Source organism: Lingula anatina, chromosome 9 (genome assembly GCF_051362555.1).
Source record: "Lingula anatina isolate TDL-2025a chromosome 9, LinAna3.0, whole genome shotgun sequence".
NCBI lineage: Eukaryota > Metazoa > Brachiopoda > Lingulata > Lingulida > Lingulidae > Lingula > Lingula anatina.
The window spans coordinates 6,496,444-6,521,179 of NC_141775.1; the positions used below are offsets into that span (position 1 = coordinate 6,496,444).

The window sequence follows — 24,736 nt, forward strand, 5'->3', positions numbered from 1 at the left end:
GTGTGGTGGACAGGTGGAGCCAGGGATTACCCGCTGTCTCTGGGTAAATAATAGGGGATGGGGCCTGGACACGGGACACTGGGCAAGTTCTCACTGGGCTCAGGCAGAGCGAGCAGTGCCGATCCAGATGACCAAACTATTGGTTTTATGAATTATGTTTGCTCTGATGTTCATTCATGTACATAATTATGAAGCAATTCTGAGCTTGAACAAAAAGAAGGAAATTTGTTGTAAATGTGAAAGTTTGATCAGAAAGGTGTGATTAAAACCTGTATTTTCTTTGTGATTGAGTAAAATACAGTGTGAACTGGGGTTTTGCAGATGAGATTGGGAGATGTGGGCCATGGGAGGGGGGGGGGAGGAAGAGAGAGAGATGCAGGATGAAGGGGATGAAGTAGTTAGTGTTTTTGCATAAACTAGAAATTGTGTCATTTGATGTCTCCACATGAGCATGCTGATCTACCTGAGATAATGTCCCGTTCTGCGAGGCAATGACATTCACTTTCATTTGACTAACTGTCTCATTACACCAAATATCATGTCGTAGATAAGTTAACGTTGGTTTAGATAACACCTTACCTTGTTTAAACTGACCCATATACCAAGACATCCCCCACAGGATGAGGGGGGCGGGGCAGGTGACAGGAAACGAGGGAGTGACATCTAATGTGGTGTCATCCTGATATATTACACCCAGTAGACAACATCACTGTTCTAGTATGCTGTAACACAGAGTAAGGTGAGGGTTTACAGCTAGGGAAATATATAGACTAAAAATTCAGCTGAATGATATTTGATATATTGTAACAATATTTTATAAACAGTCCTACATGAAGAATATATGCTGAACTTTATTGGTACCAGTTAAGGTTGTTCACAGGGATATATCAGGTATGGATTTGTGAAGAATATCCATACAGGATTATAATAGTACTTGTACAGCTATCATGGAACTCCTGGGCATCATAAAAAAAGAGGGTGTCTTTAAGTGGTGCTATATTTAACAGTACATGTAGTGTCACTCTGAACATATTCAATTCACTTTAAAGCACTATAAAGGCAGCTAAAGGAAAATTTCAAATTTTTGGAGACCTTACATCTAAATCCTTCTTTGTAGAGTAATTCAGTGACTTTTTATTCTAATTTTTTTCCTACAAAGTTCCTAGCACATTTCTACGACAATATACATTGTGTTATCTTTATAGTAGCCTTATATAGTAGTGCAAACTGGATAGGTAGGGCACTGAGTCTGAGGTGAAGAACTCTCGTGTCAGGTTGGTGACTGTGGTCTTCATCAGGACATGTGGACACCACTCCTCGTTCTCATCTTAAAACAGGATGTTTATCTGTGAAAACATTGAGACACATTTGCTGGTAGAAATTGTTGGTCTCCTGTGTGACCTTCACAGTTAACTAGCACTAGTAGGTGGTTTGGAAATTGGTGTTTTGACTGCAAAGTGAAATGTTTCTGTTTTGAGTGGAATATTATAAGCAGTGGAAGGTGCGGTTTGTATGGCAAGTTAAGGATTTGTAAGTACTTAGAGTGAAAAAGAGAGAGAGAAAGAAAGAGATGGAGGAAAGGGAGAGAGAGAGAGAGAGAGAGAGTAAATGCTGGAAGGAGAGAAGAAAGATACCAATATCACAAAGATGATATCAAGTTGGAAGTATATAGCTCTGAAGGACAAATGTTCACACCCCACTGAATATTATAAAATAGTACCAAACAAGGCATGGAATTCTCTGTACATCTCAGCTCAGGTGAGCTCTATAAGGCTGCAGTTGAGCAGTCCCATTGTTCAGGTAGACTTATCACAGAGAACACCACCTTTAGCTTGGTGTCTCACTGCTCACAAGAACACTGTAGGCTGAGAGGTGGTCTTAACTGTTAGACTGGAAGTTTTAGTCGACTACTTTATTTTAGGGACAAATTTTTTGTCGTCTACTAAACTAGAGTAACTAGTTAGCTAAAGTCATAGATTTACAAAAATGCTGCCTATCCTAGGCTCTGTTCTCACAACTTTTAGATCGATCTATCACCGCGGGGAGTCTCACTAGATTACTGTCAGATAATCCCCCTTAAGTGTCCGTCCCCGCCTACTACAAGCTTTAAGGGGTAATTAACTTTCGTGTCCGCCCGGCTGACAGCTATTTAGCGTGAACCCCCAGGGAGTTAGGTCGATCCAATGTAGGTCGATCTAATCTATGAGAATGGGGTGCTATTTAACCAGGCTCAGAACTCAAAACTGAACCAAACTTAGTCTAAAAGTGAAGATCAACTCACGTTATCAGGCCCTAGGGTTTCAAAATAATTTACTTGTTAGAATTGAATGTCCCATCATAATTCCACAGTGACATTAACAGTTAGAAATCAAATCACCATGTAGAAAGGTCCTTACTTAAACACTGACAGTGAGCTTGAATAATTATAATGTTACAGTGGCAACTTATGTTAACAAAAGTGATGAAATTCAATAGAAAGAAGGTTGACTCTTGTATATTTATGAAGGAATTCTATTGAAATCCCAGATGGGGTTTTAAGAGATACATCATTAGAAAAAAGATTTCAGCCACCTGACAAGACTTCATACCTGTCATTATTGTCAATGTGGCACTCTTATTGTGCCTGGTCAAGATCAGTTCATACCAGTCACAACTTAAACAAGAAATATGTTACTAGGTGACTTAATTAATTTCACTAAGACAGTTATCAGACATAATATTGATAAACCCCTATCTTGCTATACTATCCTATTATCACACATATAGGATATACTGTAATATAATTCTATAATCCTAAAAACTGAAAATAAATTGCATGATTACCAACTAAGGTCAAAGTGATCAAAACATTGGGGAATCACCAAGAGCTCTAGTGACAAGCCTCTACAATTTTTAGTCATGAATATCAATTTTAATATTTTGAAATAAGCCATCGTGTTTTGTTACAATGCTGATTAGACTATTTCTGGTTCAAGTTAGCTCTGATGTGAACATGAACCCAGGCAGAGGACCCATCCATAACAATGTATGGTAACTGATACCCAGTAAGTTGTAGCATGCAAAGAAAAGATGTCATGTAGATCAAAGCCTGTTCAGATAAATATTTTTATCCTATTTTATTTTCAATATAAATGTTTAGAGGTCAACTAGACAAAAATAGTTGTTGATTTTGTGATGGGATGGTAACATAGCCAAGCATGTGTTTATAGCAGAACATGTCATGGTAAAGATAATGCAGGTGATTGGTTGACTGCTTTAACTCTTGCAGAGGATGGGAGTTTCCTCTATAATTTATCATCTGACTTAACGTTGGAGCACCCACTAGTCCTCGATTTCTGGATAATCAACTAAAATTAGCTGTGGCTAGTTGCTTAATAATTGCCTGCAGAGTTGTGTGTGTGTGTGTGTGTGTGGGTGTGCATGTATGTCTGGGTGTATATCTGTGTATGTATGTATGTGTGTGTGTGTCTCAATGTATTTATGTATCTGTGTATGGGTATGTATGTGTATGTCTGTATGTATGCGTGTGTGTTTGTGTGTGTGTGTGTGCATGTATGCGTGTATAGGTATGCGGTTATGTTTGGGAGAGGCCATTAACAATGTGTCAAATGGACTGTAGACAGACCAACAATTCTTTGCTCCCACTTTACTGTGATATCTGAACAATCAGTCAAAAATTAGCTGTTCATTTTATCATCACTGATAACTCTATCATTCATCAAGATCAACTGTTAATTTTATCATCCATGAGGACAGGTATATAGTTGATATGCTTGGTCAGATGAGGAGAGTAATTAGTCAGAATTTGCTGCTCAACCAGGTGATTTGGGTAGGTGATTTTTACTGAGATAAAGTACAGGGAAGTTAGCAGCAGGGAATATTGACATCAGGTCAGTTTTAATTTTGGGGGGGTTTGTCGTTTTTATGGTCTGAATTGGGAAAGATAAATAGCTTTGCAGGATATTTAGACAGAAAATGAATTTGGGACATATTCAAATGTGCGTACATACAGGAAGTTGTCAGATTGTTGTGATTCATAGTCACTGTGGTTAAGGAAATACCTCAATGTATTGGAACCAAATTGATTTATCTTATTATCCCCAATATTTAACTAAGAAACTGCCCAGTGGCCATTCTCAAGTACCATTGGACGGAGTGCTGAAGTGGACAGTATCAAAATTTTGCCCAGCGGTCAGTCTTATGACTGGGCTTTGTCCAGTTCACTTCTGACCAGGTGAGAGATTATAAGGAATCATAATTCCAGTAAGCCTTACTCCTTTTGTCCACCTGTGTGATAGAGTAGCTGCGTTCACCTCGAGACTAACTTAGACTAGAAGTAGACTTAAATGATTAAGTGATTAAATATCCATTTATCAAATAGTTTTAGTTATATCCATTTGAGCTTTAAACCAAAGACCTGGTTTTTAAAAAGTAAATGTAATTTTATGGCCTCAGCTAAGAAATATCTGACTGTATTCCATTTTTGACTTAAGTCATCTTTTGAAATAGGTTTCCAGATATGAAGCATATTTGGATGTTCATTGATATCAGTTAACTTGATCCTGATGTGAACATGCTATTTAAACCCTTTGTGCACCAGTGCAGTAGAGTAAGGAATTACTGGCAGGAGGATAGAGTTGCAGGTGCTCCAGTCTGGTAGAATGAGTTCCCGTTGTGCCACAGACAGCTTAATTCTCAGCAAACTAGCAGGATTCTCTGGACTATATTTTATTCCTCAGTCCAGTTTCAGCTTAGAACCTGTCTGAATTCGGCTACAGTGAGAGAATGAGAGAAAAAAGTAATCGAGCAAGGAGATGGGCAGTCTTGCAGGTGCTTTGAAAGGACGGCAGAGAGAAATGTTCTCAAGCAGAGAGCGAGGCCTTGCAGGTGCAGTTAGTCAGATGCAGTGACACATGGAGCAGTGAATCAGAGGATTCCCTCCTCATGACAGAGCCAGAGACTCAGTGGATGTGAATGTTATCCGAGGTTGACTTGAAACTTATAAGACAGGCAGCACAAAACGGTCAAGTTCTGATGAGAAAATTATTAGCATTATACCTGTCCTAATGGTGAGGTGTTCTCTTGATGGAGAGAGGTTGTTCACACTGACGCTTGTATATATTTACCTTTCTGAAGAGAGCGGGATAGGTAGTTAGAGAAGCACTTACTCTGGACAGATAAAAACTTTGGAAGGCCATTCCAGACTTTTTAGTCCAAATTGATTGTTCACCATCAGAGAGAGAATTTTGAGAAAGACACTGCATCAGAGATAATAGTTGAAAAGTATTTTCACTAAAATACTTTTATTTTTTGGGACCTGTACCTTCATAATCATGTAAGTATGATGCATTGGTTTTGATATTAGAGTAGAAGTAAACGCATATAATGTGGTGAGTAGATTGATCAATTTGTTGAAATGATGTATACCGGTTTTACTGATGGTTTCATATTCAAAAGAGAGGTGGTCACTAAATAAAGTTTAAAATTCTTGATGATATTACTAACAACCTTGAGACCTCCCCAATTAAAAATAAAGATAACTTTTAAGCCAGTTTAGTAAATAATCATGTATGTTTATAAAATGAACTGTAAAAAGAACTATGTTTTGTCAAAAGATGTTATCATACCACATACAGATTTATAATGAAATCTTTAATCATGTTATGTCTCTGAGCATGTTTACTTATGTTCTTATCGTGTTTGAGATTTCTCAGCGTGAGAGATAACGACATGACATTTTGGATAAGATGGTGTTTACAAATAGCTCCCGCTCCTTGCTTTGCATAATCTCAGGATTCCTGGAAGGTTGTATGTAGGAATGACACACTGACATGAATTTGAAAAAAAAAATTATAGATTTTTAATTTAATTTAATTTAATTTAATTTAATTTAATTTTATTTTATTTTATTTTATTTTATTTTATTTTATTTTATTTTATTTTATTTTATTTTATTTTATTTTATTATTTATGCTGGTTTGGAAGTTGACTAAAATTTCTCTATCTCAAAGTGAAGTTCAACTTTTGATCAAGACTCATTCTATTGTCAGACAGTATGGATAGGCCCTGGTTTTAAACTTGGTCCTATTCTTCTGTTCTGTGTATTCTCTATTACATGCTCTGCTGGCTGTGTCTCCTCCTGTTCTCTGTTCTCTGTGATGGCGGATGTGGAAAATTAAAGTCGGATTAAGTTGAAAATTTTGAAGTTCGTTGATGAGGCATTGATGATGTAGGAAATGTCATAAGGGTTTTTTTTTTTTGAAGCATTTATTTTTATTTAACAGCTGTGTTTGGATCATAAGATTCCATCTGTAGTTCTGAATTAGGAGTTGATTTTTTTTTTATTGCAACTGATAAAAACATGTTTCCTGTTAAGGCATATTTATTTTTCTGTTCATGTTTACGTAAAACTTATTTTTGTTTAAGTGTGAAGAATTTAAATTCTTAAAGAAATAAACTTTTTTTCTTTAGCTGGTTGTTTTCCTAGATTTTCGCTCACAAGCACTTCTTTATTAATGGATAAATTAGGGAACACATTTTATGTGAGAAAAAAAGTTCTCATTCCTTGTTAAGTTTTATTTTCCCCTCACATACTCTCGTTGCACAGTCATCACATAATTAATGGTGATTTAAAATGACACGGTTGATCGGGGACAATTAACCTCGCAATAACTCCCTGCCTCTCCTTTGTTTATTTTCATCATTTTTTTACTCTCATACATACTTGTTATAATAGTCATCAGTGTTTTTTTTTTCTTCATATTTGGGCCACCAAAACCCTGATCCCGCCTCTTAACGCAAGGGACTGTTCATTTTTGTTGGGATCAATTGAAGCTGACACAGCCTATGCATCAGTATTTCCATTGCTGAAAAAAAGGCCTGAAAATGGTTCTGATAAATTCATAAACCTTTTTTTTGTATTACTCATATAATAAAATGGGATTGGGAGATTCTCAGTATACGAGTTGTAAGGTGTATTCACACTTGGCAATGGGAAATGTGTTTCGAAAGAAGGAAAAAATGACCTGTCTGGGCACAGTGGAATTGACTGCAATTTCCCCTTTTGAAGTTGCTGGCATTAATGATCTGTAATACATTGGAGTGTATACAGTGGTGGATGGAAGCCGTCTTCTGGATCTTCCGGAAGACGGTCAGAATTTTACATTGATGGGTACTAGTATGTAATTTTTCTATCAGAAGACGGGTTTAATAAATGGAGGATGGATCAACAAAGATAATTTGGAAGACTGTCAGAAAATATCTCTGAATCGGCCCCTGGCCTATTGATTGAAATCTATGGTGGGCACCCACGAAACGAAAAGGTGATGGTATTGAGCTGTGAGACACTATAGATCGATATAGATCCACTCTTTTTCTCATGTGAACAGGCTTCAGCTGCGTAGGCTTACAACAGGAAAAAAAACTCCGGAAACTAGTAAACAGAAAACGTAGCAGGTTAAATGTGGGTGCCAAGGATGGATATAATGCAGAAACCATACAAATAGAGAAAAAACTATGAATAATAAGGCCAGTACAGCAGATTTGACACCTAGACTGTGAATGCTGTACTGTTAAGTAAAATGTGCAGGCCAAATGAAAACGCTTTCAAAATACAAATAGTTAAACATATTCAAGATTTTCTATAAACATAGGCACTATTAAGGAATATTGCCAAATTTAATAGATGAAGTGCTTTTCATATTTCTCTTTTCTTTTTATCTTGTGGCCAAGTGCATAAGCTAAAGAAATCTTCAAAGAAATAATAAGATTTAATTACAGCTGTTGTTTAGAGATAAGTGTCACTGAGCCTTTGGCTCTCATATTCTGCAGAATTACAGGTATGTTCATTCTCTTTCCTATTTAAGACAACTGGGACATAAGAGGAGGTTTTTTTTCCTCCTACTGGCAGGTTCCCCTTTTTTATGGGGCAATTGAACGGCTTAAAAATGGTATTAATGTTTCATGTTCAGGAAATGCTTTCAATCTTATTGGGAGCGTTCTCTGATGTCATCCTTGAATCTAAGGCTCCATTCAGAATAGGGGACTAACTAGTCCGAGGGTCAAATATGGCCGACCCACTTGAATACTTCCCCATGGGATATCTATACAGTGTCTGTTAGCAGATTAGATGGCAAGCTTTGTAGTGGGTCGCCATATTTGACCCTCTTACTAGTTAGTCCACTATTCTGAATTGGGCCTCATGGAGCTAGTAGGTTTGTTGTGTCATTAATTTGTGATAAAAAAAAACTTCCCTGTATCTCTCTCTCTCATGCGTGTAGGTTAGAAAAATCTGCCAAGATATTATCCAATCAAGGCTAATAGTATGAAATGAACTTCTACTTCAGGACATTTATATATTTTACACCTGATGATCCGATTGTACTTATTTGTCCTTCTGGAGATAGAAGTAAATGGCCCTTATAATATTTTATATCCCAAACCACACAAATACCGTCTCCAGAGGGTTATAACCCAGCTGGCTTGTGTGATGTCTTTCCCTTTGATCTTTAGACAGTGAAAGTAACGGAACAAAAGGGCCGCGGTAATTACTCATCTTTGGTCTAAGGAAGAGGGATTGAGATAGGGTTGATAAAGGTGTTGTCCTTCCCACAAATTACCTGGTGTTTTGTTTAGCAGGAAGATTTACCTGTAATTGGTTGTAAGGGACAGAGCAGGTGTCTGTGGGATGTTTTATGGTGGTCAGTGTCCAGTCATTGTCCAGATAAGGTCTGGTTATAATTAATGAACGTGGTTTCCTGTTGGACTGTAAGTACTAGTGGACAGTATAGTGTACAGTGCTCAGATTGATGTTTTGTGAATTTTTTTTTTTGTGTGTGTACATCTACGATCTGTGTACAACATGCCAGTTTTTGTCCAGATAGATTGTATCAGGTAGGCAAAATATCTATACAAATGATTGAGAGAGGAGAGATAGAAATGATATTAGTATATTAGCAAATATAAATCTCCAGGAAACAGCAGATTTAACACATGATATCGCGATGGACCTCTGTGGCTCCATGATTGAAGCAAACAGAGTGGCTCAGAACTGTGAACAGTGGAGAGTTTTTGCTGGAGAGGGAGGGAGGGGGGGGGGGGGTCACCAACCCAACCATCCTTGATGATGATATTAGCAAAGAAAATCAGTCATGTTAATATATTTTTTTTCTTGCAGGCCTCAGTCAGCTCCTGGCTGGAATTTGTGGAAGGGAGTTATGAGCAGTAACAAGACGGGTTACTTCGACCCCACAGACTTCAAACAAAGCAGCAGCAGCAGCAAGTCCCCCTCCCCCATCAAAGGGAAGATGGGGAGAAAAGGTGTGGATATGGGTTAGAGCACTTTTTCTTGCCTTCTTCTTATTTTTAATTAAAAATTTTTTTTGGTTAAATTTAGTAAATTTTTCTCCCCATTTCTCAGAGGGGTTTAGTAAATGTTTGATGTGCTGATGTTAGATGAGTCTTTTGCATTTTGTTATCAAAATTTTAACATTATGTTTCCATTGTTTTATTATCAAAATATGGACATAGTCTTTTCATGACCTTTTTGTCTCTGGACTTTGATCATAAAACAATGGTATTAACAAACCTCTTGTTTTCTGACTTTTAAGAGTGTTGTAACAATATGTATTGGTTAACATGATAACATTGTGTGAAATGTTTTTAGAATCCCAAAGAAAGTCCAAAAGGATCACGACAGACATGATCAGTAAGCCTGAGAACGACCTGCGCCACACGGGACATATTGGCTATGATGGCACCATGTTTGGAGATGTGGCCTTCATAGGGGATAACTATGATAAACTGCCTCTGAAAGTTGGAGGTGGGTCTTTGGTGTTTTTTTTTCTTTTTGTGACTGCCAATCAAGTGATCTCTTTTTTTATGACAGTTATGCATTGAAAATGTACCCCCCCCCCCCAAAAAAAAAAAAAAAAAAAAAAAAAAAAAAAAAAAAAAAAAACTGCCTCTCCATCTCTCTCTCTCAGAAAAACAGATAAATTATGTAGTCTACATTTGACTTTTTTTTTTTTTTAGATGGAATGAAGTAACAGATAATAGACATCATTTGTAATATTTTTTTTTCAGGCAAATCCCACAGCAATGGCACATCTCCAGTGTTTAGTAAAAGTGAATCTCCAATTACAAAAAGCAACGAATCCGAACTCTCGGGACATTCAGCGTGGACGATAAGTTCTCTGGACTCTGCGGGCAGTGATAACAGTGGTAGCCTTCGTAACGGAACTCAAGACAAGCCAGACTCAGAAGTTGATGGTCTAGACGAGTTTGATGATTTTAAACTGCCAGATTTGGGTCTTTCAGTAAGAGACGCTTTTTCTTTTATGATCCATGTTATTAGATATTCAATAACATACCTTATATAAAGGTGTTGTCAAAACAAATTTTAGATTTGTTAGCATAAAGACTAATCTAGACCACAAAGTTAACCAAAAGGAGTTTCCAGACATAATTTTGTTTTTTTCCCCTTCCAGATGGACCTTGATTTTGGGCCATCTTTCATGGATGAAATGATGAAAGCTCTAAGTGAGAAAACAACAGATGATTTCACAGTGGAAAAGAAGGAAGAGAAAAGGGAAGACACACAACAGGCAGAGACACAGGAGTTCAAAGAAAACACTCCAGGTAGAATATGTGCAAATTTGGGTGAAATAACTCCCATTTTAGATTTGTACTCCATGATGTATGGGCCATGCTTTTAGATGGATATAAGCATTTCTTGTAAAAAAGGATTTTAAACCATGATATGTAACACATATTTTACAGGACACCCGTTTCATTTGGATGTAAGACTTTATTTAATCAGCATAAATATCTTTTATGTCATTAGCTAAGGCAAGTTAATTCAGACTTTTTAATAATAAGGACCATTTTCACCTCTTCAGTTTCAGACACCCCCAGCAGAGAGAGCTCTTCAGAAAAGGAGATCAGATACTCGTGGGGTTCCCAAGAGGAGCTGCTCAGTAGCTCCAGTGATGAACTCAAACACAAAGATGACAGCGACAAGAAACATGGAGGACAGAAGAGGAGGAGCAAATTAAAATTGGTACGATACCTCAGCCCATCATCTGACGAGGATTATTGTGCTGCTGATTGAAAACCCACAACAAAATCAGTCTGGCCTTATTTCAAAAATTAAGCTGTTCCTTTTCATTCCGTATAAAAAATATAAGAATATTTTCATCCCAGTCTGCTTGAGTGCTTCATCCACCAACAGTGTCACATATTGTGTAACATTTTCCTTTGCTTAAAATAAACCTTGAGGTGTTACAGGTTTTTTCATGTGTATCCGTAACCCTGGTATTTATTCATATTTCCAACTTTTGAAACTTTCATGTTCACTTACTTGTACCAATTGTGTAAAGATGATATACATTTGCTTGGTATATTCAAATCCTTATGAAAACCAAATTTTATGAAGCAGTAAAATGAGAAAGTTTCAGAAGTCTGACCTATTTATATTTATATTTATCTGGTTGACCTGTCCCTTTCACCAAAGCTGACCTTATGTCTCCCCACTTTCTTTCAGACTCCTTTCAAAGAGGACAAAGACAAGTCAGAGAGCAGGAGCAAAGAGAGACATTCGTATGTGAAGCAGCTCTCTGCGTCTGACGAGAAGCAACTGGAAACGGCAATTGCCATGGCGAATCAAATTGCCCAGGAACAGTTGACACCAAAATCGCCCAAAAGTACTGATGAAGACGATGGAAACGACACTCCATCGAGAAAGTCAAAGTTCAGTTTTAAGTTCCCAGTAAAGAAGACCAGTCCACAGCCTGAGAAAAGGACATTTTCAGACGAGTTAGCGCGGAGTGCTGACGCAAATGAGGACATACCTCCAGAAGCACAAGAGGCTTATAATATGCTAGTGGTTCGTGGGTCCGTGAAAGAGAAATGGGAACCCCCAAAGAGGGAGTCGGAATGGGAGCCAAAAAAGAAAGAAGAGGAAGAGGATGAAGAAGAAGATGAACGTTCAGACAGACCCGAGGTGTACAGGGGATCGTCGAGTGCGATACAGTCTCGACCATCTCACTCACGACAGCAGCGGTTACAACGCTCTCAGGAGCATCAGCGCAGAACTTCAGAGTCTGGTGAGTCTGGCATCGCGGCTGCTAATCGTAACCTCAAAGACCCTCAGGGTATCCCAGCACGAGACACCTCAAGCAAAGATGAAGAAAGTGTGAATCCACTGAGGATGTTGAGAGCCGGAGGAGGTGGTTTTGTGGTTCCGCCAAGATCCAGTGGACGACGTCAGATGGTTGGCCGGGGTGGAAATACTGACTCTGAGGCGCCTCGACCTGTCCCGCGTCCACGCTATGCAGCACGTCTCAATGCTGATAAGAAGGAAGAGAGTAATAGTGCTGAGAGTTTGGGCAGCGGAGGAAGTGGAAGCAGTGGAGGACGCACCTCCGTTCAGAAACCAAGTTACTTTCGTAAATTCCAAGAATTTGACGATGCTTTAAAGGGAAACTCTTCCGAGAGTGATTCCAAGGAATCTATAGATAAAGTAGGCACTGAGGGACGGGAGAGTCCTGACATTTCAAACCCTCTGCCTCTGCCACCAAGAAAACCTTTAAGGCCCTCAACATTGAACCAGAAGCCAAGGGAGAGAAAGTACCCTTTGGAAAATGAAGGAGAATCGAGAGAAAGGCGCTCGCACCTGCCACAGCCCCCACCAGTTCCTCGGAGCAATGGGGCATTTGATCGTGAAGATGAGGTATTTAGTTCTGACCAATCAGATCGCAGTGCGTCCCCGGGGACGTTAGTTAGCAAAGCACACATAGCCATGAGGACTGTCCATTGTAACAATGACGAAATTGGACTTAATAATAATCTTGATCCCTTCTGGAGGGAGGAAGTGAACTTTGAGCGCCTTCCCCAGGGCGAGATTAAATACAAAACTTCGGACAATGTTAGTTATGAGGACTTAATGGAATTTGCCTTGGATACCGGAGAATCTGGGTGAGTACACAGCAGGCTTCTTTAAGTTCATTTTCTCTGTGTGACAGGGCTGTTCACACACAGGCTACAATATATGTACATCACTTTTGAACCAGTGTGGGCAGTACCGTGCCTAATACCTCCAGATTGCACCTGAATTGTTGGTTGCACTCTGTCATGCTTGGTCCAAAGCTTGTTGTCAAGCAGTCCACTCTTTTTGTCAGGGACATGACAGAAAGCAATCAGCACCTTGAGCATTATTCAAATATAAGGCCAACATCTGAGTGGTCCAGAACTGATGTACATCATGCCTTGTGTATGTGAATCTGCCCAAATTCTCTCTTCTCTTGCTAATTGGGGCTAGGTGAGCCTATGGTCAGTCGGTCAGTCAGTCAAGGATTTGAGGTGGTCAAAGCGGAGCTGGTAATACAGTGTCCATATGGTCCTTTTTTTGGAGATGAGCAGTAGCAAGTTGCCAACCAAAACTTGTCTCAAGACATCAAAGCTAGGCTATGGACAGGCAGTTGATTAAAATTTGCCTTTAAAATCATTACTTGAAATGCAGTCTCTCCAATACAGGGATACATGTAAAATATTCATGTTACTTGTGTATGACTTTGTAAGAAGTAAGAAGTTCAGCTTTTACTTAATTTTACAACAGTGGACAATTTTATAAATCTTCCTCATTCCCTGTATATGATTTTGAAATTTATTTCCAAAATGCACCCAGTTTCTGCCATCATATATTTTGATCATCCTTGCAGTAATTTCACTCACCCCCCCCCCCCCTTTCCTCATTGCTTTAAAATGGTATCTTATCAATGATTTTGTTCATCCTGAAGATGAGGCTTGTCTTGCATTTGGCCCCCCCCCCACCCCCTTTACACAGTGCAAGAGATTTGGGAATTTATTTCAGAGAAAATTGCTGCTGTGTAGTTATCAAGATTTTCTAATATCCTCACATATATAGCCAGATGATTCCCTCCTGTGTAGGTCAAATTTTACACCACTGCTCATATTTTGTTTGTATAACAAGTGATCATTTAATTTATCATTTGCTGTCCAGAAAGTTTAAAGACAAATTCAAAGCTCAAGCTGTTTTTATTTATTTATTATTATTATTATTATTTTTTTTTTTTTTGATGGCTAAGGTTTGTTATCAGAAACAGATGAATTTCCTATTTGAGCAGTGTTGTAAAATTTCATTTTTAGGAAAACTTGTGTAAATCAACCCCTTTCAAGCCCCCGTTCACAGCTTTCTTTTATTTCATTTCCTCACATGCAGCAAAAATTATAGGACAAAAGTGCCTGTCTGGTAAGTCCAGAATAGATATTGTAGAAATTGTTGTGGTTTTGTTGTATATTTCTGGCATCACTCCAAACAACCTTGGGCTAAAATTGTGAAACTTGAAAAAGGTTACAGTATATATATATATATATATATATATAATTTTATTTATTTATTTATTTTATTTTTTTTTTTGTGAGTGATCATCTTGACCACATATGTAGTAAATCATGGTTAAAAGATACTGGAGTGAAGCCAGATAATGTGTTATATGCATGTTTATATATATATATATATATGAATTGCATGAAGATCATGTGACCTTAGAGCAAGGTCATGTGATGATCATGTGATTTACTAAGACGTATTGGTTTAGTGATGATGCATATAGTCAGTATTAGAGATTTAATGGACATGATTGATTCCAGGAAACCGTGTAGAGAGGTGGAAGCTATGCAGAAAATTCTTGGAAAGCAGGTGAGAAACTCTCTCTCTCTCTTTCTCTCACCACCACCACACCTTTCTTTTATAACGCTTACTTGAAATTCATGATATTTCCTTAATGAATTCAGTTTTTTAATGTATTCATAGTTGCCAGCACTTGAAAATTGAAATTTAGGGCAGTAGGGAAGGGTGGATACTGACTTAATACCAGTCAAATTACCATTACTCAGTGAATACTTGTAGTGTTTTATTTTTAACTCCTAAACATCAATGCCTACACATAAGAAGAACAGACTTTCCTGTTAATTGTCACATGTGTTTACTGACCATGTTGTTTTCCTTTTTTAATCCAGATAGCTATCAGCGACTGTCGCCAGGCTTTGGATAGCACCCAATGGGACGTCCCCACCGCCATTAAGTACATCAAGCTGAAGATGTTACTGAGCACACAGCTGGGAGATGTGGCCAGGTGTAAGGAGGCTCTGAGGAACTGTTCCTGGAATGTGGAGCAGGCAGCTAATTACCTGCTGTCCAATCCTGACTACAGCCCTGAGTGTGTGGATGTGTGATTGTGTTGTCACAACCGGGGATTGTCACACCTACTGCAATCACAGTATATTGGAATGTTGTGGATTGTACGGCATTGCCAACTTGACAGTTCTCAGAAGGCATAGATTAATTGTTTTACGTCTTATTAACAGTGGAATGGTGTCTGCAAACAATGGGAATCTGACCTAAAGAATATGCTTGATTGTGACAAGTTGGCAGTTGTTAATGTGTTGTCACGACTGAATGTGTCACACCTAACGCAATGATGAAAAAAACTAGGACTGCATCGATTGTGATTGTGTTGACACAACCACATTTTCACACCTAACACATCTGGTAATACAAGTAGAAGGACAGATAACTTGATTGTGATTCTGCTGCCAGGATATCTAATAGAACTTCGCCTGACTGCACAGCACACTGTATAGCTGTGTGCCTGATTGTGCTAACACAACCAAACTATCACACCTAACGCAATGTGTGTGATATTGAATTTTTACCAGGAAATAATTGCACTGTTGAGGTCATGAGACTGACCTTGAGGTTATATTCCTGAGAGTTGAACTCTCCAGATTGTGGTGTGATTGTTCAAAAGAGAGGTCTGGACCTTTTATTCTGAGGGATATGAAATATCTGCCAAAATTGGAGGAAATGTGTATCAGTGAGAGTTCTGGTCATAATACAAAACTGCATCTTGACTATATGGTCTACATTCAACCTGACGTATAGATATTGTACATGTACAAGGATTTTCCTCATTATGTAATGCAGTCTACTCGCTGCTCAAGTTTGTAAAAATTGTATCATGTTGTAACGTAGAGGCTTTTTGCTTGGATGTATTATTAATAACAGCTTTTAGTAAAGAGTCTTAAAAAGAATACTGCCATGGAATAGTCAGATGTTTTGTGTATGAAATGAGTGATGGAAAACTATGCACTTCAATGCTGCTCTTGAAATATGCTGCAATTGATGTATGCCACTTTGCTAAATAGTGTCATGTCAAGTACATTTCTATTACTCAGAGTCTGATATTTGTTATGGAAAGCATCTGGTTTATTTGAATATATGAAATATGTCATGTTTAGCATGATTGATCTGGACGTGGCAACAGTAAAGAAGTGATATATAATTGGATAAGTACAAACATGCTAAACCTTGTCTAATGAACCATCTAACAAGATACATTAGCTTCTGAAACATGTTTTTTTTTTATTCATGGAATAAATTGTCTGAAAGCAAGACTTAGGCCCTTTTTAAATTGCGTGGTGCACTTTTCTGTTTAATTCCATTCTGAGAAATAGACAACCTAACTAATATGTTAGGAAGTGGTCTTAACCGAGACCCTGCTCTCAACTGGGCCTGTGGACCTGAAAGCTAGACTTGCTCATTTCTGCTGTAGTAATCTTGCCTTTAGCATCCATTAGAGAAATGGGTTAGTAATAGGTAAATTGTTTGGCAGAATGTCAGATGGGTTGACTCTGGTGATCCATCAGTAGTCAGAAAGCAAGATTGCGTTGGCACAATCACAGGTGTCACACCTAATGCAATTACGAGTTGAGAAACTACAAATTACAATGGACAAAAAAATTGCAGCAGTCATAGACATATCCAATTGTCTGGAAATAAAAGTTGCCATCATTTTACACTTGAAGTGATTCAAGCTAGCTGAGTAATGGATAGTTGTATGTCTTCAAGATTGTCATGCAGGAGCTTTTTCGTGTTTTATGATGTCTTGAAGACCTTGGATGCCTTGGTTTTGTCAACAACACAACTGATTTGGAGAAATTCCAGAAAATGTCTCTGTTGCACTGATGTCATGTATGAAAGGAGAAAATTGAGAAGACGCCCCCTAGTATTTTGTCAGTTCCATAAAGCCATCACACCTGACTGCCTCCGAACTGCTTTCACTGCTAACAACCTGTGAAGGCAGTCACATGAATAGAAATGTCAAGTTAGCTGTATAATATCAGTACAATATGGAAGATGAGAGCCCAGTGAGATTGCTTGTTATTTTTGGCTATTTATAGGTTACAGACAGCAGTGTCACATTAGTAGATCTTCAGGTCATAAGATTTTCATGATTGCTTTTTTTTTAATCTATAAAAGTAAACTTTTTCTGATTGATGACTTATAAAAGCACAAGCTATATTCTATAGAAAACAACCTCTTTGAAAACAACATGGCTAAGTGAAAAAAACATTTTCCCAGTATATCCCTAGTTAACAACATAAGGAACGACTCTTGTTATAATTGTTTTACAGCACAGACAAATAGAACTGTTTACCATTTCAAAAAGAGTTTTAGATTTGTGGAAAATATTCACAAAGTTGAAAAATCTAATTTATTTCAATATATTTTATTCAAGATGAACATTCTAAGATGCTCCCCAGATTATACTTTCTGAGTTGAGCCCAATCAGTTGCCTGAAACTTCAGAATCATTCACAAAGTCTTGCTTTTCTCAAAGGAATTTGATGTTGATAAAATGGTGGCCTAAGTTCTCTGTCTGAACTGTCAGTTCACAATGATACTGCAGTTCTGATAAGAGGATGAGATGACTTCCAGTAGATTAAATAGTGGAAGCTTTCTCAGACATGCTATTTTGCCTCATTAAAAAATGGACCCCCCCCATTTTTTAGTGTGTGTGTGTGTGGGGGGGGGGGGGGGGGGCTGATTTTGGCAGCCCCCAGAACCTCAGTTGTAAGGTCATCAAACCATTTCTTCCCACTTATCTTACTACCCAAAGTCATGTACGTTCTCTGACAGTTCTCAAATTTTTTTTTGGGGGGGGGGGGGGGGGGGGGGGACAGGGGAATGTTCAAATTTGATGAATTGACCACTGTGTTCCATTTTTTCTGCAGCAATTTTGTAAAGGCATGGAATCCTGAGCATGCATAGCATTTTTGGTAAGTCCAATTACAGGTTTTTTGATGATTTAGTTGCGGCTTTATCTTCTGATAATAAAACACACTCATTTTTTTCATCCACTTATGATCTTTTTATATCATCTGTCACATGTTCAATCTCCTAAAATCACCACCACATCCTGTTTTTCTCGATCATGAAATTAGATATTGGATATTGTCTCTCCTAATCCCACAAGGTAGTTTGCCTTTTCATTTTTCATTTCTAGTATTTCTTATATATAAAAAACAGCAACTATTTGTCTGATGAGCCTTCTCACTGTAAATCTAGAATTTCCCAAGATTAGCTGCCCTTGATGGAATTTTAATCTGTCACTTTGATTAAAGTGCTCTCTGGGCTGTAGAATTGGAGATTGATAACATTTTAATTGGTTTTTTCTTGCCCAATTTTTTAAACTTTAGATTAAAATGGATTTAATGTCATGTGCAGCCTGGAATGATGGTTCACTGTGAGAGCTGATTGCTTGAATTTTCTTCCTTTTTTTTTCTGATCAAATTACTAGACATAAATGAACTGCAGGGATGTTATTAAGTGGTATGCTCAGGATCAAGAAGCTTTATGGGAGATAAGAAATTGCAGGTTGTATAAAATTTTTCTTATACCCAGTCCTTCAGCCGGGGATGTAAGTACCCAAGGGGGAGGGGGGAGGGTCAGTAGCCAAAAAAGAAGCTATAAAGCTAACTTGTGAGCAAACCCATTAATGCTGTATGCAGAAGCTTTCTCCAATTTCCTGACAACACAGAAATCCAGCTGCTGCTCCTGATGTTGCTGAATAAAACATGAAGTCCTTGCAATGCCTCTGGAAATAGGTCTTTCATCTTCTTATTGGTATTACAGAACCCTTGTTATTGGTATTATAGAACACTTGTTTATTTTCCACCTGCTATTATTTCGGCTTCTACACTGTAGGCACACTTTCTTGTGGGTGATTTAATCTCGGATGATGGTGATTATCACCAGTAAGACTGAACAAGATGGACATGTAAGATAATTACAGGCACTTGTCTTGTAAATGCAATTAAAACTTTGACCTTTATGTGACCTTGACAAGAATTAGCATTGATGTATTTATACAGATGGAAGATGACTTTTTCTGTCAGTAAAAAGTGAAAAAGATGGTCAGGGAGTAGGCTATTTGTTAAGTGAAAGGTAAAAAGGTGTCAGTCAATTAAGAATATTGAGAATATCAGAATGGCAAAGTTAGAATGTGTGATTAAGAAAGGATAAGTGGATAGGCCAAACCTGTTATTTTCACGCACTGTCTTTGATTGGGAAGAACATGGTTATAATTGGGTTGAAATAAAGAGAGTTTGGAAAAAATACTACAATTAGCTTCTATTTTAGGATAGACCTGGTGATACAATGTCAGCCTCAATTATTTTGCAAGGTGATATATATCTGTTACTGGTGGTTCTGTTGATTTGCTATTGGGGTGGTGTAGGAAGGTAAGCCATGGTTTTTATGATTAATTCAGCTGCCTGTAAAGGTTTTTTTTTTTTAATAATGGTAACAGTAATTGGGGCTCCTTCCCACTGAAAGCATCAGTCTACCTAGATCAACCCAACTCTGCAGAGACTCTTGTTGAATGCAATCAGTTTAACAGACAAAGAGTAAAAAACAGCAAAGTTGATGATTATACAAGTATGTTGGAAATGAGGAGGCGTGTTGACCTTTTAAATCAGGCCTACCCAACTACCAGACTCGGCACCGAATGATCCTGAATTCACCGGTAAATCGGACCACACTACCCGTTTTCAAGGTGTGTATCAGTACGCATTACACAGTATCAGACGCGACACCGCTCTTGCCTAGTAGGCGATGTGATAGTGACGATTCTCAGCGGGGTTGAAAGCTATTGCATCACCACTCAAAATTTGTTAAGGGTATGATACTGTGTAATGCGTGCTGACTCACACCTTGAAAACAGGTAGTGTGGTCTGATCTACCGGTGAATTCAGGATCATTCGGTGCCGAGTCTGGTAGTTGGGTAGGCCTGTAAATGGATTGCATCCAACGAAAGACCCTGCAAAGTTGGATTGAGCTTCAGAGACTGATAGTTTCAGTGTGAATGAACCCTTAGACGCCCTAGGAAATGATAGATGTTCTGTGGGCAGGCCTGTCAAAGGAAATGTGAAAGCCAATAATTTGAGGGCGTTTAGAAATAGAAACATTGAATGATAGATAAATAATATCTTTTCTTAATGTGACATTTCCTCAAAGGGCACAGCCAATAAATACTACAGTTGAAAAAGTTCAAAAAGGTACACTAGTCACAATACGCATATATGTCACACAGATAGGGACAAGGACAGTCTAATAATTCATAGCAGTACCAACGCAGGCCAGTAGACAAGGTTGGTGGGGGGGGGGGGGGGGGGGGGGAGGTCCAAGAACTGCCTTTTTTGCTAGAAAATGGTCCACTCTAAAAAAAATTGATCTAGGTGCAGAAAGGTGTCATGGTAAAAGGTCTTTTTTTCCAGAAAAAGGAACATCCCCTTTGAAATGGCTGGCTATGGGCCAGAAAGATAGTTTCATTGTTTCTGTTTTATGAAGAGTTGGAGATAATTTGTCAGTCCATTTTTCTTCTTGTCAATGTGGGCGATGGTAAAAAAGTTCACTTGTGATAAAAAATGATAGCATTGAATGGTTCATCCCTTGGCTTTTGTCAAACCTTTTACATTAACTCCCAACCTCATTGTTCAAATTGTCTCTTTGGATGATGTTGTGTTATGTTGAAAAACCACACACAGCTGGTTTCCTCTTGAGAGTTTGTTAGTTATTTCAATATTAGTCGAAAATGTTAGAAAATTGATCTTCCTGCAGAGATGATGCAATGGTTAATATTCCACTATGACAAAATTTGTAGGAATTGCTGTGCTTGATATGGTTTGGTAATTTATCTCCATCTTAGGACAAGATCATTTTGATATAAAACAAATATTTAACAAAATATGATATTTTAGGCATTAATGAAATATTTACTTCTAAAATTCCAAATTGATCATTGTTACAGTGAAAAAAATTATTTGTAATAAGTTGACTAGTGATAACACCGTTTGTTTAGCTGGACCAGTTTAGCCAAGCCAACAATGATAAATTGCTTGTTGTTGCAGTCTACACTAGTCTATGAGCCAAAGGCCAAAAAATCCAATTTGGCTGCACCACCCATTAGGCAAAGTTTTTATGATTGATTCGTGTGGTTTAGAACCTGAATTTTTCATTTCTTCTTGTTTCCGACTTGAAAAAGTGTATTTTTGTACCAGAAACCAAGATGGCTGCCAATATATTCATTTGTCGTATGTAAATACAAAAATTGATTTTAAAGTTACTTAACAATTAAATATGCACAGGTTTATTTGATGCAAAATATATGGAAATATGATATCATATATGGAAATAAGCTATCATTACATGGAAATAGGATAAATACATTAGGAAAATGAGATTTTATATTGACTTCATTATACTTATTGAGTATGTGTATTGGTCAGGAGAAAATGTTTCTCTCTTAGTTGGCTGATTAACATCTGTGTGTGATACGTAAAATGAGATCCTTTTCCAGAATTGAAATCAGTAACATTAGCTTCATCTGTAACTTCATACCCTGTTGAAAGGAAAATTTTACCAATATGTAGGCTCGAAGGGAATGTCAAATGAGATGGTGTAAAGCCTCACTGGGGTCTTTGGATTAGCATTGAATTAACAGGAGTTCAGTTTCTAAGTAATTGGGCCACTAGGGAATGTTTTGCTGTAATTTACTTCCTGTTAAAATCATCATTAATTTTTATCACGAATGTGCCGAATGGTGATGCCGTCATCATGGTAGAGCTGGAAACAGAACAGTGGTTTATCTATAACGAAGGGTGCTATAATTCAATTGTAACATTTTCCTCGTCTTTTCTTAAAACTAGCTTCCTTGTTTGATCATTTTTGTACCTTTGCACTTGGTAGGTTTTCTGAGTTTTCTAAGGTTGCACTTTCATTATTTCTTTTTAGCAAGTCCTTTTGAACACTTTGGAAATATGAAAGCAGTTGTCAATAATACCTGACTAAAGGCCTTAATGTATATTCTTGTCATGTTATCTGAAACCCATACGGTGGTTTTGAAGATACGTAGTTCTAGGCTGAAAGTTTGTTTTGTGAAAGTGTTACATGATGCTTATGGAGTATGTGAGGACTTCTGTCAGTATTGGCAGAGATTAAAGGATTAGAAACGGGTAATAAGAGAAGCTAAGCCGACCCATAATAGGGACAAGATTTTTCTGACTATGGGCAGATTTACGACTTTTTGGGAACCAAAAATAGTCATTGGCCTAGGCGATCCCCTGGACCCTATGTTATATTTTCAAACTTTTTCACAAAATGGTAGACTCATCTCTGCCATAACCAGGGAGTGCTGGGAGAGAGGAAAAAACATCCATTTAGCTGGAAAAGGTCTGTTCTTTGTCAAACTTTGATAAGGATTCTGTGCCATTTTCCAAGTTGGATGACAAAAAAAAAAGGGATAAAGAGGCTCACAATTTGAGCAAATTGTCTCCCTTTTATTGCTGCTGTGCACCTGATTTTTACGCTAAAATTCATGATATTCCATTGCATTGATATGGTGGTAACATAAGATTGCAAAATGCTAATCTGCTGTGTGTGGTGCCATTGTCTTCTCTTTTGTTGCAGTCATGGTGTCTCTCCAGATCAGATCTTCCAAGGGGATTCTCGCTAAATTGCATTCAACTGAAGTGGTTTAGATGTCTGTCACGCTTACTGAAGCTGCGAGGGGGATAATTAATTATAGTTTAGCAGCTTCAGTAGGCCGCTTAAGCTGAAGCCGCTTAAGCTGAAAGCAATTTAGCGAGAAACCCCTCAGAGATGGTTCGATCCTGTTAGATGGATGTAGGTATGGGCACCCTGTTTAAGTATCTGTAAAACCATTTCTACAGAACTTTAAAGGTTTCCTTCATAAATGTGAGCAGCCCTGAATAAGGGCTTCTCTTACATAAGTTTAATATCTTCCGTATGATGAGGGGTGTCTTGTAATCTAGATCAAGAAACCCTATGTTGAATGTGTTAAGATATGTTAATGTTAAGATATGCTTTTAAGAACATAGAATCATCCAATATCAAAGTTGCTTCCAACTGCTGACATTTATGAAAAAGATGCATTGAGTTAATATGTCATGTTCATACTGTAAAGACGCTGCTCTTTATTTAATTTTCATAAAGAATTTATTTTCTAGCTCATGAGGCATTGTCAGTGCATCGTTATTCTGCTGCTTGCTTTCATATTTATTTAAAATATTTTCATGTTGTCATTAATTCTTATTTATTGTTTGAAAGATTATTTGGTGACGTAAGTGATTATTCGTGTATTCAAATGGCAAAAGTAGGGCCACGACGAGGTTCTAAAGATTAAGTAGTGAGTTTTGAAAAGAACAGCCAGCTCTCGTGAAACTGAGGCTCGGGCTAGAAAATGGCACAGCGTTTCAAAACAGTGAGGTTTACTATTTTACTATTTACATTCTATTATTAGAAGGGTTAGGTTAACGAAGAGATGTAGAAAGCTAAGTTATGCAGCATCTTAGTACGGTTTACACTAATGATAAGTAAAATAGTTACGTCTTAGAATGTAAAAATGATTATACTTGCTGCTGCCGTTCTTAGTCAAAGGCTTTTGAGGAATCTCAGAACAAAACGTTATGATAGTATAATGACGAAAACACCCCTATTACTGTCTAACGTGATATATCATAATTTGGTAATGGGGCTTCATAATTATAATACAGTTTTTATACTAGGTGAAATGTACTTGAGGTTGGTATTTGTTATTGTCAGATGCCGCTTACAGAAGAGATATGTACATACATCGGTCACGTACAATATGTGTATTTATACGTAACAAAGCCATGAAAATTTTAACGTACATATGAATTATTTGTTTGCATTGGCGCAGAGTGCTTGTAATGTTGAAAAACTAGTTTTACGGAAATGCGTGTAAGTGTGCGCGCGATAATCAGATGTGTAACGCTGTACAATGTGCGTGTTTGTTCGCGTACGCCGTAAAATACATGCATAAACTGATTAATGCGTGCGTTCAAACGCGTGCGTTCAAACGCAAACGTACTGTTGGATTACTGTGCGCCTATACCCTGGTGAAATACTCCATTTTAATTCTTGCACCATGCGGTGGACATGGTTAAATGACCCATACTGTAAAGATCTTTAAACAAATGCAAGAGTTTAAAATATAATTAAATGTATTAGTTAGATTTGATGTAAAATATCATTGTGAGCGTCATTTACTCATCCCGAGTTTCAAAGATTACTGGGAAATCTTTTGTTAATGTCGTGTTTTGTTGTTTACATTAACGGTAATCGTACAAACTCGGGGTGTCTTTACATGTCTTTACCTCTAGTGTGACACTAAGAAAGATGAGAAATCGAGTGTAGTCCAGGCGAGCTTTTGTCTTATGTATTTATCTTGCTGAGATCCAGCATATGTGTGCTGTATCTTGTACATTGAATAAAACAAGACTAACCAGAAACAGACCTGTTTGTTTTTCATGACGCGGTCTTTGTTTTTCTC

At 37.7% G+C, this 24,736-nt stretch overlaps 1 protein-coding gene across 7 annotated transcripts in view; it reads left to right on the top strand.

Moving 5' to 3' along the window:
- The window catches only part of LOC106167869 (uncharacterized), a 63,276-nt gene extending 46,800 nt beyond the window's left edge, over positions 1 to 16,476 (top strand). For 4 of the 7 annotated variants that reach the window (XM_086995879.1, XM_086995881.1, XM_086995882.1 and 1 more), the window contains 8 exons: positions 9,176 to 9,330; positions 9,665 to 9,820; positions 10,084 to 10,316; positions 10,488 to 10,638; positions 10,899 to 11,059; positions 11,543 to 12,975; positions 14,671 to 14,719; positions 15,040 to 16,476. In XM_086995879.1, coding sequence (XP_086852005.1) covers positions 9,176 to 9,330; positions 9,665 to 9,820; positions 10,084 to 10,316; positions 10,488 to 10,638; positions 10,899 to 11,059; positions 11,543 to 12,975; positions 14,671 to 14,719; positions 15,040 to 15,255 — 2,554 coding nt within the window. In that variant the 3' untranslated portion in view covers positions 15,256 to 16,476. Of the gene's footprint in view, positions 1 to 9,175; positions 9,331 to 9,664; positions 9,821 to 10,083; positions 10,317 to 10,487; positions 10,639 to 10,898; positions 11,060 to 11,542; positions 12,976 to 14,239; positions 14,270 to 14,670; positions 14,720 to 15,039 lie in introns of all 7 variants that reach the window. The other 3 variants (XR_015331122.1, XM_086995880.1, XM_086995884.1) reach the window with 3 other exon arrangements.
- Positions 16,477 to 24,736: the final 8,260 nt, after the last annotated feature.